General features: G+C 48.9%; 2 protein-coding genes across 9 annotated transcripts in view; both read right to left on the minus strand.

Annotated features, from left to right (window-relative positions):
• The window catches only part of aopep (aminopeptidase O (putative)), a 75,931-nt gene extending 60,795 nt beyond the window's left edge, over positions 1-15,136 (minus strand). For 3 of the 5 annotated variants that reach the window (XM_064296908.1, XM_064296906.1, XM_064296907.1), the window contains exons 1-5: positions 15,031-15,117; positions 13,041-13,876; positions 12,414-12,580; positions 11,784-11,931; positions 11,295-11,681 (exon numbers count right to left, since the gene is read on the minus strand). In XM_064296908.1, the coding sequence (XP_064152978.1) occupies positions 11,295-11,681; positions 11,784-11,931; positions 12,414-12,580; positions 13,041-13,819 (1,481 nt within the window). In that variant the 5' untranslated portion in view covers positions 13,820-13,876; positions 15,031-15,117. Of the gene's footprint in view, positions 1-11,294; positions 11,682-11,783; positions 11,932-12,413; positions 12,581-13,040; positions 13,877-15,030 lie in introns of all 5 variants that reach the window. The other 2 variants (XM_064296909.1, XM_064296910.1) reach the window with 2 other exon arrangements.
• A 459-nt stretch (positions 15,137-15,595) lies between these two features.
• Positions 15,596-18,513, minus strand: part of dock8 (dedicator of cytokinesis 8) — a 57,250-nt gene continuing 54,332 nt past the window's right edge. For 3 of the 4 annotated variants that reach the window (XM_064296903.1, XM_064296905.1, XM_064296904.1), the window contains one exon: positions 15,596-17,868. In XM_064296903.1, coding sequence (XP_064152973.1) covers positions 17,817-17,868 — 52 coding nt within the window. In that variant the 3' untranslated portion in view covers positions 15,596-17,816. The remainder of the gene's footprint in view (positions 17,869-18,513) is intronic. The other variant, XM_064296902.1, reaches the window with a different exon arrangement.

An 18,513-nucleotide genomic window follows, 5' to 3' on the forward strand; every position in this document is an offset into this window, starting at 1 on the left:
AGGAGTTTATCTCAGACTCGCACGGGGCCCGTCTCAAACAGGCTCCGCCCACCCGCTCTTTTAAATCCTCTGACTTCAAAGGGCAGCCGTTCCCGCCCCGGCCGCGTTCCCATGGCGAGGGCGGCGCTCAGGGCCAATCCAAAATGCCTGGCCATTTTTGGGCAGGGCGCGCGACGGCGGCTCCCCCCGCAAACATCACATTCTGAAAATAAATATCAGAAGATATCGCAACGCCATCGCGGGGGGGGTGGGCACGCACGCAGGGGCTCACGGTGGCCTTTCTAGAAGCTTCTGGCAGATGTTTCCAGCTCCGCAGGCGAGCCTGCTGTGGGAGTGTGTGGGGGGCGTTTCGGAAAATGCACATGGCTGCCACTGCTTTGATACACACACAAGGGCGGAGGGGGGTGGCTGTTACCGTGGTAACAGGGTTGGCGGACTCCAGCAGCGCTGAGACAGGACGGGGGGGTGGGAACTGCACATGCTCGCGAGGGCCAGTTTACACCCGGCAAGGACCGCCATCGAAAAAAATAATGACATCACTCACATTTCATTTCTTCCCCAGCTTTGGAATAACAGGACTTTTCAGTGTTGTATTACAGTCTAGAACGTCCACTTCCTCAGTGCTGCACTTGATCATAACTCTTAATGCATTTTCACAAGATGCATCAAATTAGAAAGCTCCAGCAAGAGAGAGACAGCACTTTTCATTTTAGGAATACGAAGCTGAGTATCTGGTGAATCCAAAGAATCTTTGTTTAAAACAAGCAATCTTCCCAGCCCTGAGCTCTCAGAACAAGGCCCAGTGTTACTCAGCCAGTATCCCAGGGGTAAATGCTGTTTGCCCTGGCAATTACTTCATCAATCAGCCACTGCAGTACTTCTGCTGGCTACTATTTCTGTATCTGGCTTCTCAAACTGCTAATCTTCAAACTGTCTCCTGCAGGGTCTTAAAAATAGGGTTAAAACAAACTGAAATATCCACTTACTGAAGCAAAAGTAGAAGTGAACTAATGGAGCTGAACCTTGCTCCTGGAGTGTGACACCTATACTGTAAGTGACAATTCAACCAAGTGACCATCAGCCCCCTCAAGACAGCCGGAAGACTGAACTACAGCAATGCGAAGAAGCCGATCTTACGAACCAGAACAAAATGGCGGCTGGATGGTTCTTTCGCTTGAGGCACCACACAGTGGTGCACGGATGAGCCTCGAGGCCTCGGATCGAACCCGGACCATGCCAGTGCTGACCACGGCCAGCAGGTCCATCAGGAGATCGCCCAGGGTTATCCGCGTTTCATCGCTCTCAAGCCACCCGCGCTGGCTGAAAAGGGCACTGGTAAGACTGCATGCCAAAGCCGCGTGTGAAAGGCCTTCCCACCGCAAGTGTGGCCTGCGAGCAGCTGTTTGGACACCACATGCTTCAGAGGAGACCTGTAGACGTCTCGCTTCTCCTGTAATGGCGGGGGCGGGTTGCACGCGGAACGTGGCTGCGGTTACAGACACTTGGACTTTCCAGAAACTGGATATACACAGCCCCTGGTTGGGCGGCAGATTTTTTTATGGAAAACCAAAAGGACCAGAAGAAGAAGAACCCAAGTAATGACCAGTGGTCTACGGAAGAAAAAAAACCCCTTGAGACACTGAAAAGGCCTTGTGTTTTGAGTTAGATTTCAGAGAAAGATTTTGGTTGTGAGGCCCTTGGGGCCCTCTGGGGTCAGTGACTGGAGGAAGAGGAGGTTCGGGGGCATGGCGTTTTATGAGCCATCGAGAACACTCATCAGCACATAAGCGCTTGATAAATATCATAAAACATGTAAAATTTTAAGCATTTTAAAACCTCAATTTTTATAAAATGCGTGATGCAGTTTTGTGGTCGTTGAAACTGTCTGCAAATGGAGGTGAACGAGAGAGAGAGAGAGAGAGAGAGAGAGAGCCGAGTCGCAGCGTGTTCTCTCTGACATGGTCAAATTAACCCTCGATCCAGAGGAAAATAAAAGCCATTTTGGGAAAAATGAGACCGTATCCACATCCCGATGGCGGGCCAGCGTCCTCTGCGCCCAGACTGCGGTTTCTTTGTGTTCCGGCTTCCAAAAGACACGGAAGCAGCGATGACGCCAGACGCAGACATCTCCGCCGCACGTCGGCCTGCCCGTCTGTCCGTTCGGAAACCTGACCCCGGCGAACGCGCGAGTCTTACGCAGAGCCTGCGCCGCTGGAAGAGCGGTCCAAAGTTCCTATTTTAGCCCCCCGAGGCTCGGCCGCGTTTTAAGCAACAAGCTCGCCGCAACTTCCCAGGGCTCAGACGCGACTGCACCTGGACCGGAACCTCAAGTTCCCCTCTTAAGTTCTGCCGCAGGGGGTTCAGTTGTCGAGAGTCAGCCGCGTTCTCGAAGAAGTACACGTCGCGTTTCACTGACGAGGGCAAAAGGCCGAAACGCTGAGTCTTTGAGCCTCGTCTTGTCTAAAAAAAACAGCGAGATCGGGGCCTCTAGTGGCGCGGCCCGTAGAGCGCTAACCACCAGCTCAACGCGAGCCGCGACGTCGGCGGTTCGAATCCGACCGCCGACCTTTGCCGCACGTCTCTCCCTTTCTCTCCTCCTAATTCTTCCTGTCTCTCTACACCGTTCTATCAAATAAAGGAAATTCCCCCCCCCCCCCCAAAAAAAAAACACAGATCAGGTCTCCTCTGCTGTTCACTCAGTGTAGGCCCATTAATGGACACTGCACCCTTGTATTTTATTGATCGGCCCACTGTTGGAAGATTTTTGTTGTGGTCATTTAGAGATCTTACTTGCCACGTTCTGTATTCAAAATACACCTCTTTGACGATTGGCGTGGGCTTTAGGGAAAGGTTTAACGGCTGCTGTACACTGACGACATTTGCTGTCGCAGACCAATTACAGTCATCGCAGTTTTTATCTTGATCACAGCACTAAAAGACCAGCGATTTAGAAAAGACTTGTTGACTGGCAGAGGGTATTCAACTCCAGCCATTTGAAGCTCATATAATGGGAGGCACAAGGCAGCAAAAAAAAACTGTAATATAGTTTTAGAAGAAGAGTATGTAAAAGAAGAACTAAAGAGCTGTTATTTTAACATCGTAGAGGTCCCTGACGATGCTTATCTGACACTGCAGGAATGCCATTAATCCTGACAATGCTGCTGTAATAGGAACAGCTACAGCACAGCAGACAGCTTGTGTGAAGCAGTTTCATTTTCTCAGAATGCAGTTTAACGGTGACTAGGTAGTTTTGTTCATTGGGGAACTGTATGACTCGATCCAGTGAGTCACTCCACTAGTAAGCTAGTCGACCGGGTGATGTAAGTTGCTCTGTATAAGAGTGTCTGCTAGATGCCAGTAAAGTAATGCAGGAGTCTGGCTCTTTGTTCTGTGATTTAATGTTTCCCATATGACCGGACAACGTAAAGAAAGACATGAAAATCGCGACCCACTTTCATCATAAATATCAAACTGCTGCTCGCAAATAATATTTACTGCAAAAACCCAAAAATAAATCAGGGACTGTGGTGTATTTTTGTTTCTTTATCATACTTTAATTTAGATTAATTGAGAACTCTCTAGTGCTTTTGTGGGGATAATATGGGGAATGAAAGTGGGTGGGGATTACAGGGGACTGTGCAGCCAATCAGACGGTGAGGGTGGGATGATGAGATGAGCAGACGTGCAGAGCTAGCGTACCAGGGGACCGTTCAGACTGCGCTTGCTTTTCAGTCGGCTGGGGGCCTGTGATGTATTCGGGGGGCCTCCTGCTAACGAGGGCCTCCAAGCCCGCGTTTGAGTCTGAGGGTGGCAGGTCGCGGCAAAATGCCAACGCGCCCGGGTTCCTGGTGACGTTATTCAGCGAACAGAGACGGGATTGAGGAGCTAAAAGGGTCTCTTTGGAGCAGGAGAGCCCCCCCCCAGCCCCCCGGAGCAGGAAGATAAGTGCCCCCCCCCCCCAGCGATAACGAGGAGAGGGCTCTGCTTTAAAATAACAACGCCGTTTCTGCACGGATACTGCTATCTCCATTAGATGTCAAGGATGCTTTTGAACTCAAGTGCAGGGAGGGCAGGAAGGGGAGTATGTTTCAAAGTCTGAAGGCAGGAGGAAGGAGGGAGGGAGGGAGACGAGGGGAAGGGAGAAGAGAAAGAGGGGAGGACAAATCCATCCTTCATCCGTCCAAAGAAACGCAACCCCTGTTTTTCTGGCCTGAATTGAGCCGTTTAGGGGCAGACGCACAGCAACCTGCCACCCCCTTCTTCTTCTCTCCAGGTGAAGGAGAGGAGGCACATTCCTTTCTTCACCAGTGCTTTTGTGTGCCTGGCTACGAGGAGAGAGAGAGAGAGAGAGAGAGAGAGAGAGAGGGAGAGACAGAGAGAAAGAGAGAGGAGGAGAGTAAAAGGAGTGGAGGGGTAAGAGAGAGAGAGAGAGAGGAGGAGAGTAAAAGGAGTGGAGGGGTAAGAAAGAGACCTCTTAAAGCGCTCAGTAAGCGACGCCTCATCAGCTGACAGGTTGATTAACTGCCGTCTCTGGTGCCTCAGAGTGAGGGCCCTGTCACACACTTCTTGGGTTACGAGGCAGGCACGCTCCAGCGGGGAAAAGGGAGAAACGCAAAAAGAGGAGAGAAAAAACAACACCGACATCACAAAAGAGAGGAAGATAAATATTTAAATTCCGTTATCTCGCCCTTTGGCGTCTCCTGCAAGGGCTCCACAAAGTTTCGATGTCCGCCCCGGTCTGGTTTTTTTTTTACGGCCACATTTGTGTAAAAGTTACGGGTCCTTACAGGGGTATTTTTTAAAAATATATTCTTTCATTTGATCAAAAGTCATTTTTTCACTCTTCGAAAACCCTTCCAGTCAGCGCTGGTCACGCTGTTGTAGGCCAGACGCTGAGAATAATCAAAGTAATGGCAGAGGGAGGTAGAGCAGACAGGTCGCAGGTAATGGGTTCTGAAGAATGTGCAGTAGCCTCCTTTTTCTGACGTTTGCGGTTTTCTGGTGTTGACAGATTATTCAAAAACCCTGTTCTAAGGGAAGTAGGTGACTTGCTGTGTAAGCAAACTGTTTCCTGCCCCTGTCATGACAGCACGTTAAAAGACTACAATTCTGGCTTTCATTCAACCTTCAGCTCAATTCTGACCTTTTCTCCTGAATGCGGAGATTAGCCATTTCTGTGGTGAAGTAAATGCATTTACCTGTTTACAGTCAAGTACACATGCAAAGCCGCTCATGGTCATAAATTTTGCCATGATAAGTAAAGTCATACCCCTGCTAAAAGTCATTACCTGGGGCCTCATCGGTTTCTGACTGAGGGCTATAATGAGCCAGCCTGGTTCCAGCTCTACAGTGGGAAAGGGGTATAATGAGCCAGCCTGGTTCCAGCTCTACAGTGGGAAAGGGGTATAATGAGCCAGCCTGGTTCCAGCTCTACAGTGGGAAAGGGCTATAATGAGCCAGCCTGGTTCCAGCTCTACAGTGGGAAAGGGGGATAAGAGCCAGCCTGGTTCCAGCTTCACAGTGGGAAAGGGGTATAATGAGCACCTGTTCCAGCCTACGTGGAAAGGGATAATGAGCACCTGGTTCCTGGCCTCAGTGGGAAAGGGCTATAATGAGCCAGCCTGGTTCCAGCTCTACAGTGGGAAAGGGTATAATGAGCCAGCCTGGTTCCAGCTCTACAGTGGGAAAGGGCTATAATGAGCCAGCCTGGTTCCAGCTCTACAGTGGGAAAGGGGTATAATGAGCCAGCCTGGTTCCAGCTCTACAGTGGGAAAGGGCTATAATGAGCCAGCCTGGTTCCAGCTCTACAGTGGGAAAGGGGTATAATGAGCCAGCCTGGTTCCAGCTCTACAGTGGGAAAGGGGTATAATGAGCCAGCCTGGTTCCAGCTCTACAGAGGGAAAGGGGTATAATGAGCCAGCCTGGTTCTAGCTCTACAGTGGGAAAGGGCTATAATGAGCCAGCCTGGTTCCAGCTCTACAGTGGGAAAGGGGTATAGTGAGCCAGCCTGGTTCCAGCTCTACAGTGGGGATGGGCTATAATGAGCCAGCCTGGTTCTAGCTCTACAGAGGGAAAGGGGTATAATGAGCCAGCCTGGTTCCAGCTCTACAGAGGGAAAGAGGAATAATTGTCTTCTCCTCTCAGGGTTAAAGCCCAGTGCTCAGTGAGACTTTAACAGCTTCACTTCAGTTTATTTTTGAGTAGAAAAATCTTTCAGCACAATGATATCACCTCAGGTCAAGGAGCCAGTGCAATAAACAACTCAAAAAAGGGAAGATTCCAGAGCGCTTGACACTTTTACTGCGCGTTATTATTTTCTGCCAGGCCTCTCGCCTTTACTGCTGTTATTGTAAGGCTGCAGGCGAGGGCGGCGTCGCGGCGTAAAGTGAAACGCGTCCAAAAAAAGTCCGCTCAGAAGGCCCGCCCGCAGTCACAGAACAAAAAACGCTTTTCCAAAACAGGCCGCTCCAAAGGTCCGATCCAGAGCGACATCTGCTCCGCGATTGGCCGGATCTGGCGTCGGCACGCGTCCTAACGCTGTGTCCCGCAGACTGCGGATCCCTGCGTCTCCCCCGAAACATCGCGGCCCCCGCGCGGATCTCCCAGAGAACTCCACAGCCCGCTGCACTTTTACGAGCGGGAGGAGGAGGAGAACGTGAGAAAGGGAGGGAAAGAGCGAAAAAAGATGAAAGAAGAGGTGATTAGGGATGGAGGGGGAAGGAGAGAAAGAGGGCGGGAGGGAAAAAGAAAGACAAAAAGAGAAGAGGAGTGCAAGAGAAAGAGAGACGGAGCGAGGGTTGGGGTTTAATTCCAGTACCTGCACTTCAGGTAGTGTTCACATTACCAGACGGGTGACAAATTAAAGAAAAAACCTGAATAAATGAGTGGAGAAACATAACGACTGCATATGCTTCCATAATGGTGTACTGCATGATACAATTAAGCAATTAGCTTCCCATCGTGCTCTCTGGCATGTATAAAAATGACCCTGTACAAATAATTAGGAAACCGGTCATTCCGGTCAAAAACCAGTCATCTGGCAACGCTAACCTGTACAGTATGTGAGCGGGACAGAGGGGCTCGGGTGGCAGCGAAGGGTACGTCAGCGGTCTTCCGAAAAGGCGGCTGCAGGTTCAAATCCCAGGGGGCCGAACATTGGCTGTTCCCTTTCAGCAATCCGCTTTACCCATGAATCACTGCGGCGGCTTGATGACTGTGTGATGTATGAAAGTTAAACCGCAGAAGTCAGCCGGGACAAGAGGGTCTTCAGACAGCGAACCAAGAAGAGCTGGAGCTGAGCTCTCCCACGCTGAACAAAATGCAGCAGGAATCTTTATTATCCATTAAAACATATCATGGAAATTCTCCGTCAGCTCTTAGATTACAGTATAAAAACAATCAGACATAGATATGTCAACAAACAACGCGACCATGGCCTAATTTAAAATCCAAAGAGAGATTAATAAAATAAAACTTTTTATTTTTTGTTTGAAGTTTTTCTTGGCCGGCGGCTCTCTCGCGTAGCGCGGACGCTAAATCTGCGCTCAGCCCTTCGAGAGCGACAGCGTAGCAGAACGACTCCTTTACCCTAAATCCTGTAAAAGGATTTCCACAGATTCTGATCCCACGCCAAAAAAAAGCTACTTAAGACGGCGCCTTTTTTTTCTTTTCGTTTTTTTCTTCTTTTATTTTCTCCCTCCCTCTCAAGACCCGACGACAATCGCTCTCGCTAAAGGCGAAACGAGGAGAAACGAGAAAGACTCCCGACTTAGCGCAGCGGCGCGGCGGCGGCTCCGAGCGTCCGCGGCGGCTCCACTTCGCTCCGTCGAGAGAGACACGAGCCGACCGGCGGCTTCGAAGCGGAGGAGGAGGAGAAAAACAACGCCGTGCCCTTTTCTCCTGAAACCCCCGAGCCGAGCGGCGGTTCAGGCCCAGATCGCGGAGATATCGGCCCGTTGAGTCATTCCCGCCGGCGGCTCGCGGGAGGGCCGGTTAGCGGAAACAATCGCGACCCGATTCCGACCCCGCCGCGCAACGCCTCACTTCCTCTCTCCCGCAAATTCCCGAAAACAAGAGTTTCACATTTTTTTTTCAGTGTTATGGAAAATATGTACTTCTGCATGATTTATTTTCTTGGCCAGAAGGGTTTTTCCCCCATATTTATTTGTAATGCTGACAGTCTTGTGTCTTTCTTATTTCACAACCACGCTTGGACTGGGTAAACCAGGACATGGTGCCATGTTCTAAAGGGGGTCGTGCACAGGCTACACAGTACTACAGGAGAGCCAGTGCTTATTTTACACCCTATACACCATGTGACACTACGGTACAGCCAGTGACTATTTTACACCCTACAGGCCACACAGTGCTACAGGAGAGCCAGTGACTGTTCTACACCTGAGAGACCATGTGACACCCCAGGTGAGCCAGTGACTATTTTACACCCAAATGGTCATGTGTGGCCACAGACAAGGGCTTGTGCTGATTGGAGGAGAGGCTCTGATTCCCATGATGCCTTGTTCCTTAGTGAGCGCAGGGTAGGTCTGGCCAGTTTGGCCTGCCCTTACTTGACTTCTTAATCTTTGGTTTCCTGCCCTCCCCCCCCTCCTCATACCTCAGCCGCCCTCCCCCCGTCCCCCACAGATGTGGGAGCAGGATATAGAAGCTGTATTTGGCTTGGTGTCAGATCCAGGGCCTCTTATATTTCCCAAACTGAAGATTAAATGCCTTTGGTCTCTGAAGTTCGTCCAGGAGCTAATGGCTTTTGTTGCTGGGCATAATCCACATATTCTCACACATATCCTCTCCAACATCCCTCAGGATTGTAATTTTACCCCCACAGTACCAGACCACCACCCCCCCTGCATGCACACGCACTCACAAACACACCACACACACACACACACACATCACACACTCACACACACACACAACACCACACAACACACACCACACTGCACATACACATACACCCCACTAGCCTATCCCTTTTGGCCTTTGCAGGACAGTTGTAAGTTTGAGGCATTACACTGTGCTGTAATGGGGGAGAGAGACGGGGGAGTTTCTCTAATCGGCGATGACCAAAACCTTTCCGGTCTGAAGTCAAACGGCGACTCCACACAGAGAAGCACAAACGAACTGGAATTCAGCCAAGTCTCAATAAGTACATACTCCTGCAGATACGGGAAAAGGAAACTTGTACAAACATCACCTTGGCAAACATTTGCACTCCTTAAAAAAAAAAGGAGGGGGGGGGGAGGGGGTGGGGGAGGGATTTGAGGCGTCGGCTCCCAATTAGAAGAAAATGAAAGGCGAGGCGTTGTTGTTCTGCCGAGCAGCCCACGGAAAGGCAGGGCGCGGCCGCGGCCGCTGATCTGAGAACACGGCGCTAAAGTAGCGATAGCCGCCGCCTTTGATGCTGAGGGCCAGCTAATCTCTAGTCTGGGCTTAGAGCGATGACCTCATTTTCTCCAGAACACCACCCCCCCCCCCCCTGCCGGAATGTTGGCACGGCAGCGGGCAGCTCTCCCGATGAAAACGCTGGAACCTGTCTGATGGCCACCCGGGTGCCGACTTTTAATCAAAGAAACGTCAGAAACAGTCTTTCCCCTGCTTTCTTTCTTCTTCTAAAGGACAAATATCCAACTTCTGAGGAGTCACGCTGCCATTCACCAAGCGTCATTTGGATTTTGTCTTCACAAATAAACATTCGATCTCATTCCCGCAAAGACAAACGGATGAAATAGCCAATAACAGGTAATGAATTGCAAAAGGAAATTTGAATTGGCAGCTGCAAGCGACATACAGTATATTTCTTGGCCATACTAAGAAACTGAGCTCGTGAAATGCATGAACACTGTTTGTGGAGACACGTGCACGTTCCACCACGTCCAGGTCCAGGGAACATTTGAACACACAAGTTGACGTGGAAATCAAGTTCTGGCCGAAAAACCGTCCAAACCTCACGTCACAGAATGACAACTGTTTCCCGAAAAAACCTGACTGTCCTCAGATAACAGGCTACTGCTGGACCACCGGACCCTGTCCTCAAATCACCCTAGCAACCCTCAGTCCCGAGCAGCGGGGGACCCCGAATGTGGACGCAAGGTGCCGACGGCAGTCGGTCGAGCCACACGGGAGGTAAATCTGGGCTCGTACCTCACTGAGGGTCACGACTGACAAAACGTCTGCAGAACCCTCCTAAACACGGCTAACAGGCCCGCTAGTGCTCGCTCGCCAAACCACCGGGAATCACGTCCGGGAAACGCCTCGGCGCCCCGCCACCGGGAAGCCAGGAGCTGGCAGTGCACTGGAACGCCAGCACTGTTTTGGTTTGCGTGGTTATGTTTGTTTTTAGACGTGCCCAACGACACCGGAGGGCTGCCGGCATTGCCCCAACATCTGGGCTCCCTTGCCCCACCTGTGGACGAGCGTGTGGCTCACGCATTGGCCTCCACAGCCACCTGAAGTGGTACCAGCGTCAACGACGCTGAACCCCCCCCACCCTCCCTCCCTTGGAGCAAGCGTCATCATCAGACATGATGGACAGCTAAGAGGTCTGTTTGTGTATGTGTATGTGTGTGTGCATGAGAGAGAGAGAGACTGCAGGCATTTTTTGATTCATGAAATGCATTCAGTTTTAAGGTGAATGCAAATTGGACAAAGTCTAGTCTGAACGAACGCAGGACAAAATGCGGATGGGATGTCCCCACAATGCAGGTACAGAGTCAGGCTCAGGAGTGGGGTGAAGACTCAGGTATGCAAGTGACGTTGCAGGCTACAGGAAAAGAAGAGGGTTAACAGACAGAGCTGCAGGTTTTCCTGGCCATGATCACAGAGTGGCACAGCCGGTTAAGCACTGACCTTTAGCCTGCAGCGTTACTACTACACAATGACAGTATTAAAATGCAAAATTATGCAGTCATCTCTGCTGTGAAACTTATAATTTTGCACATCACACAGCAATTTTGGGCTGAGAGTGGACGTGTCTGTTTTCTGTTTCCATGGCAATAGACTGGTGTTCTGGTGATGTCTCACATCTACACAGCTTTGACATAGCTCTCCCACACTGTGGTAAAATCACTGCCCTGCTGAGCTTTACTTTAGCCAAAGAAAAGAGTTACAAAGTTCAAATTGCAAGTCAAACACCTCAGTTTACTGTAAACCCCTGTGGTATTCCATTTATCCAAGATCCCCTTTCAGGAAATGACTTCTTCTGAAAGCTGGATTTACGCACGCCCTCTACTGGTCACTTGGAGAAGTGGCACACCGGTGTACAGGGGTAGAGTTTTTACCTGGCCATCCCGAGGCTGGAGAATCCAGGGGGGACAATGAGCACATCGAGGCGGGAGAAGGGGTGGACCCCGAGGTGGTAGTGGGCGGCAGCCAGGCAGGGGGGCAGGAGGGGGAGGAGCATGGACTCCGCCTGCTGTTGGAGATTGGGCGGGGTAAAGACCCGGTGCGGGAGCACTGCCTGACCCTGGGCTGCAGTGTCGGGGAACCGGCACGGGTAATCCATGTGGCTGCAGGGCTCCGGGTTAGTGAGACCTGAGCAATCGATGTCAGAGTGCCGGGTCCGTTCCTCGCCGGCCAGACCTGAGGAATCTACCCCAGAGCAGGATTTCTCGCTCACACCGAGTGAATCTGGCTCACCATCCTGAGGAGTAAATTTCTGCTCCAAGCTGCAAAACACACACAACATCTCTTTGTTTATGTCTGAGCTTATGTGTGTGATGTCGGGATCCATATTTCTCTGAGCAAAGAGCAAACTCAAGACGGCCTACCTGCCACTCGCAGGGAGATTCACGCCCACAACATCCGTCCTCCTCCTGGGATCAGTCATTGCCTTGGCTTCCACCCATTGCCCTACTGCTATGGTGAAAGTGGAGGCTGGCATGGGCATTGTGACGTAATAATCCCAGCAGGAAAACCCTGGAAACGGAAGGAGAGACAATGGAGACGGAACAGAGAGGGTATTTCAAAGCCTGGTACAGCTCTACAGTGGGAAAGGGCTATAATGAGCCTGCCTGGTTCCAGCTCTACAGTTGGAAAGGGGTATAATGAGCCAGCCTGGTTCCAGCTCTACAGTGGGAAAGGGCTATAATGAGCCAGCCTGGTTCCAGCTCTACAGTGGGAAAGGGATATAATGAGCCAGCCTGGTTCCAGCTCTACAGTTGGAAAGGGGTATTATGAGCCAGCCTGGTTCCAGCTCTACAGTGCGAAAGGGGTATAATGAGCCAGCCTGGTTCTAGCTCTACAGTGGGAAAGGGCTATAATGAGCCAGCCTGGTTCCAGCTCTACAGTGCAAAAGGGGTATAATGAGCCAGCCTGGTTCTAGCTCTACAGTGGGAAAGGGCTATAATGAGCCTGCCTGGTTCCAGCTCTACAGTGGGAAAGAGAAGCGGGCTCAGCACCTGTCTCCTCTGGGACAGGACAGGCCTCGTTCTCCCCGCTCGTGAGGACCACACAGTCGCTGGGGGCGCGCACCTGGGCCTGCCAGGTTGACATGGCAACCGGAGGCTCCTGGCAGGGGAAGAGGGCTCGGTTGTTGATGGGCGAGCCCTGGGTGTAAACACATGGCCTGGGGAGACACAGCATTTCAGACACCACACATTTATTTCACTTAGTTAACCGACCAATGCTTGTCTCTCAGTGATTTGGGTAACTATTGGGTAATAATCACTGTTACTTCATCATTATCTTGGAAATATTTTGGAATAGCTACAGGTCCCTTCCACAGTTTATATCAAATAAAATGTAAAGATTGTGTTGCATCAGTACATTGGCAGCAGGGAATGTTGGTTTTGTATGGGGGAAGGAAATGCTTCTCCCAGTGAATTCTCCCAGTGAATAGCAGTGTGAGCCATTTCTGGTCTTACAAAACGCACTCTACTGAACATAACCAACTGACTGATGGCACCAGATCAAGCCACAAACCTGTATCTAGCAATACCTTTCCATACATAGACAGAAAAATGCATCACATGTATTGTGTCCCTGTCAGTAAACACTGAAGGAGGAGTGTCGTTCTCCATGCCAACCTGCCACTCTGGTCTTTGGTCCACCTCACTGAAGCTCCCTCCGGTTTTGTCTGGTACCAGATCCTCACAGCGAGGGGAAAGGCGTGGGGCGCCTGAACCCCCCTCTTCCTAATCTGGAGACTCCAGCGGTCAGTGCGGAACTGAAGAGCGCCCCCTGCTGGTGGGGCAGGGGCACGGGCACACTGGGAGTACAGGTCCTGCTGCTGCTTCCAGCGTGAGGAAGGCATGGAGGCCAGCTCGCGCACCAGGGAAGCCCCGTCCGAGCGCCCTTTGACCCCTCCGGGGAACAGCGACCCCATACCTGGAACCGAGGCCACATCCACCTCCTCCACCTTCCGTACAGCAAGGTCACAGCAGTCCAGCACCAGGACGAAATCGCCATCACCTCCCCCGTCCTCCCAGGACCCCTCTTCCCGCCCGGCGGAGACCCCATCCGAGGCGGCCGCGGAGGGCTGCGGGTCGCCGTGGCAACAGTCCCCAACTGCCCCGGCGACGGGACCGCCGGCCGAGTCCGAGACAGGACGCTCCGTCCCGGGGGTGCGGCCTGTGGAAGAGGGGGAGGGGTTTGGTCCGGACCCCGCCCCACGCTCATGTCCCGTCCATTTCCCCGCCTCCAGGAACAGGACGATGCTTCCGCTGATGACCTCGCGGTCGAAGTGAACGGTCAGGTCCAGCACATAGTGCTTCACCAGCATGTGGTTGGTGTTCGCCTTCAGTGGCAGGTCGTCTGTGCTGGGGTCCAGATCCTGGTCCGGGTCCGTGTTTGGGATTGGCTCCATGTCAGACTTTCTGTGGCACACCTGATCAACAGTACACCTTCTGTGCTGTCAGCACCTCTGTTCATTTAAAAACAAAAATGTGTACATGTGTATATGTATGTATGTACACACACATACAAACGCACAGACACACACACACAAATCATCGCACTACACATATTACACATTCTGGGTACAGACATGAAAAAAGGATCCAGACAATGTAGCTATAGGATGCACATTTTTTCATGTGTCTCCAATAGCTCTGTGGTCCTCAGAAATTTTTGGAGTTTGGTCTCAAACAACTTCTTGCAGCTAAACGGCTTTTTAACAGCTGCTTATATCTGAATATATTTCAATGTATATCAGGAGAAAGAAAAGCTTGCGCACTATCATAGCACAATCTTGATTAATATTCCAGCATATGCATTTGTTTATTTGATATGACTTGGGTTGTGCATGTTTTGCATTGGTTTTGCAGTGTGTATTCTCCCATGTGATTTGCGTTTTGCAAATTGTTTTGAAGTGTCGGCAAAATAATGATCCCCAATCCCGTGTCATAATTAGCAGAAGGATTCGGGTATATTTGAACATTTCGAACAAGTGATACTCGGAATAGGTTCAGTAAATAAATAATCTACATCTGTAGTATTGCAGAAATGTTTTATTTATAAGATATCATGGACATGGACAAGTGCAAAATAATGCAAGAAATACACACATGCAGTCTGCCACCACTCACGACGTCACACTTTTCGACATATTGATTTATCCTTTAATTATCTAGTGGTGACGTTATAGCTACACACTAGAGGTGATTAGTTACCGGTCTGTTGAGCTAGACAACTTTTAACTTATGTGTGAGCTCGTGCACTAAAGAGAAACCAACTGACTATGTATACAAGTTAGCTAAATGCAATGCAATAAACATGAAAGCTAAAACACACCACACCATTCAAATGGTTCTAGTCTCAGGAATACTGGTTTTATTATTCAGGACAATACGTGCTGGTAGTTTTTGCTCACCAACGTTTGTCTAAACTAACTAGACATCTATATTTCTAGCTTTGGAACTTCATGACCATATAAAAGCGAACACCAAGCGAACAAGTTAATTCGCGAAACAGAACAGAAGGCTAAACTACTGATACACGAATTAACTCCTGATGATAGAATCTGAACCATTCACAACCAAAATACACTGATATCTTCTATGAGAGTTGAACACCGACCTGTCACCTGTCACACGCACCCACAACAAACACGCACGATCTTCGGCGCACATGTATTTCGTCACGATTGTGCGACGGGAAATAAATAGGAGCTTGCCGTCAGTGTCCAGTTTTCCTCTTAATTCATTTAAAAAAATACAGCAGTGTACGCAATGGCTATAATGTATTCAAACGGGGTGGTAGATGAAAGTATAGGACAAACAAATATGGCGCATTTTAAGTGATATTCTCCCGCAAGATAGAGACTTCTGTCTGCAGTGACTAGTAAACCATAACTTGCTTTCTTGCTAAACAGATGTCGGTTTATTGGCTCCTGTACTGTTGAGTGTCAGTGTAACTGAGATGTGCCAGGAGGTAATCAACTGACCCTACTGTCAGTGCGTCTATGGTGTACAAATAGTAACATGGCAAGTGTTCGAGCAACAATGTGGAAGGTATACAAGAACTTCCCACGTATACCCCTCACCTGTGACAAATACACTTTTATATAGTTTATCAATTTTACCTTTGTGCATTGAGCAGATTTTTAATTCATGTGAAATCAACAAGCTTGAGACACCAGAAACGGATTTTACATACAACATTTATTAGATTCAAGTGCGTCACATTGAAATTTCAACATGGCTGTTTAATCACACCACATGATCTTTACGTACAAATGATACCCTATATTAATGTAAAAAATAAAATCTCGCCAAAATAGATTCCAGTGCTTATACTTTTACACTCATACATCTCGTCTTATGAAAAGCAGCTAAATGTGTTGTAACAGACTGTGATATGTTTATATACTGGACAGACGATCCATAAGTTAACAAAAATTAATGTACACGTGCGTGTCCTTATCTGTCACTTTTGTTACAGAATTCTAAGCTTTCTCATACTTTTAAAAATGTACATTTATTCAGTCTAAACAAAAATAATGTTTTACTGACCACAGTTTAAAAAGAAAAAACTGAAATGGCTTTAATTAGTTGAACATGGTGCATGCTTATTGTGCATCTAATAAGACACAGCTTGAGGGTGGACAAGAACTAAGTATGACTGTAAATTTAAAATTACAGTATTGATAATTCCATGTGTTTCAGATTTGGCACTCGTGAGCCTTGCAGGGCCCTTGCATTTCTCCTGGTATATTTCCAGCATACCCACATCAAAAAGCTCCATTTATGCACTGCTATTAAAAAAGAATTCAGTCACACCTCATCACCCTTAATTTCGAACGCATGAAAGAGCCAACCATCGTTTCAAATGCACAGTTTCTGGAAGCCTGCCACTCAAAATGGCCACCTTGCTGTAAATGAGTTGAGGGGGGGAAAAAAATAAGAGAGAGAAGGAGGAAGCGAGTAAAATGAATTTGGGAACTTCTGTAAACCATTATTGCCCTCCTCGGTCCCTTCGTTTTTCATCTGTAACAAGCATTGCCTTCTCCAATGAACGTCAGAGCTGGAGACGCAGAGCAGGGCTCCGGAGCGCGAGCAGAGAGGCACGGAACACGGCCTGCCACAGAAGGACGACACCGCCGACCCTTTCCCCCTCAGCCTGCACGAGTTCAGTACCGAAATGCTTAAGATGTTTTTGGGGTCTGGACCCCGTTCCTGTGCCCCTGTGGCGCTGTCACCCCAAAAAGGCGCGCTTTTTGTTTTGGACGAGAGGGCAAAGAATGTACCGTAGAGATTCATTTCTTGGTTCTTCGCAGCTTTTCCTGGGTGTGTAAAAAAAAAAAAAAAAAAAAAGTAATGTAAACCAGACTTGTGTGAACAAACTGCCCGAAATGAATAATGTCATCGAATTGAATTTGATTGAAGGCTACCACATACTGGAGAGCATCTTGTTGTTTTGCTGAACTGTTCAGTTCTCATATTCTGAGTGAGAGACAGAGAGGTCTTGCACACCATAGGAATGCTCTCTGGGCATTTGGAAGTGTCCTTTGTTTGTAAATGAGATTCTCACAGCCCTGTTCTTTGCATGTGTCATGCATAGACACCATGTTTTGCATTACAAGGGAGCAGTTAGAAAGGACAGTTTGTTTGTGTGCTCTTCTCTGTTAAGCAAGTCTTTCTTCCTCAGGTCTGACCCTCTGTCTCTGTGGAACAGAGTGCCTGGCAGTTGCAAACAACAAATGCAAGCAGATACACGGGGCCTTCCACTGTTAAAGGAATATTAAGGTAATCATCATATTAGACGGCTTATTCATCAATCTGTCTCTATCTCGTGTGTGTGTGTGTGTGTGTGCCTGTGTGTGCTACACAAATGACACAACTCAAGAAGAGTGTAAAAATGACATTGGCAGAGTGCTCAATTGGACAATAATGTACAGTATCTGGCCATCTGAAACCATCTGTACAGTAACCTGTGTATTTGAATAAAGAAAGTTCTAGAATGTCTGTATGAATATGGATCCTGTTTTGCCCAGCTTCTTGGGCCACATGAACCTTTTTTTTTCTTGCGATTGAAACGTCTTTTTGCACCATTTCAGCAATTGGCATTTGTCAAAATGCAGTGAATCCAGTCCTAATGTTTCCATTGAGTAGCAGAAGCCTGAATTGTGTGGTTCATCTTTAGTTCGGAGACCAGCACCCCTGCCCAAATGTGTCAAGCAGGGCACAGACGGTCCCTCAGCCTCAGGCCCAGTTCTCAGTCTCCATCCTTGGGGACCTTCTGGCCAGTAAAAGACCACCTCCCTCCTCTCTCATTCTCTCTTCTCTCTCCCTCCTCTCCTCTCCTCTCCTCCTCTCTTCTGCCTAATGTGCAACAGAGAGCCTCTGTCTGGGTCAGCGGGTACCTCAGGAGTTTTCCTCTGCAGCTCGTCTGAAACTCAGCCGCTTGAAGGAATCCCTTTTGGAGGTAGCAGACACAGATGGGGGTGGGGGTGGGGGGGGGGGGGTGTGTGTGAAATTGAGGACAAGTTTGGATACAAATACAATACACACAAGTATTCACAGAGTGAGTTTAACGGATAAGGTTTAACTCAGGCTTCACTATGCACGCATATCCTAAGACGGAGTGATACATGACATCAAATTAAGTGATTCTAAACTAGGTGTAGTGGTGTAATTAATTATCACAGCTGTCTGCCTGCCCGAGTACATTTACATGAGATGCATGAACACACAACACACTGATTTTGTGACACAGCATGTGCTCACATGTGTTAAAGATGCCTCAGAGTTCCCCTAATGAAGACAACTCTTACTGGTATAAATGTCTGTAATGGCTAATTATATATTTTTTGTGTATTCTTTCTTTCAATCATAGTTGAAGGTTGAGGAAGAATTAGACAGTCTGATCATGCCCCGTTATTCTTCAATAAGATATTTTTTCAGTAGACTGTGTGCCAGGTTACACTGAAATCGATACTTCTGCAGCTAACACATGACTGGCAGAAATTCACCGACCGTCATCTAATGGACTGTGGTCTCACTAAAATTACTAAAGCAATTGCAGCTGCTCTGTAGAGCTCTAGGTTTAATGCATAAGTAA

Source organism: Anguilla rostrata, chromosome 10, assembly GCF_018555375.3.
Source record: "Anguilla rostrata isolate EN2019 chromosome 10, ASM1855537v3, whole genome shotgun sequence".
Taxonomy (NCBI): Eukaryota; Metazoa; Chordata; class Actinopteri; order Anguilliformes; family Anguillidae; genus Anguilla; species Anguilla rostrata.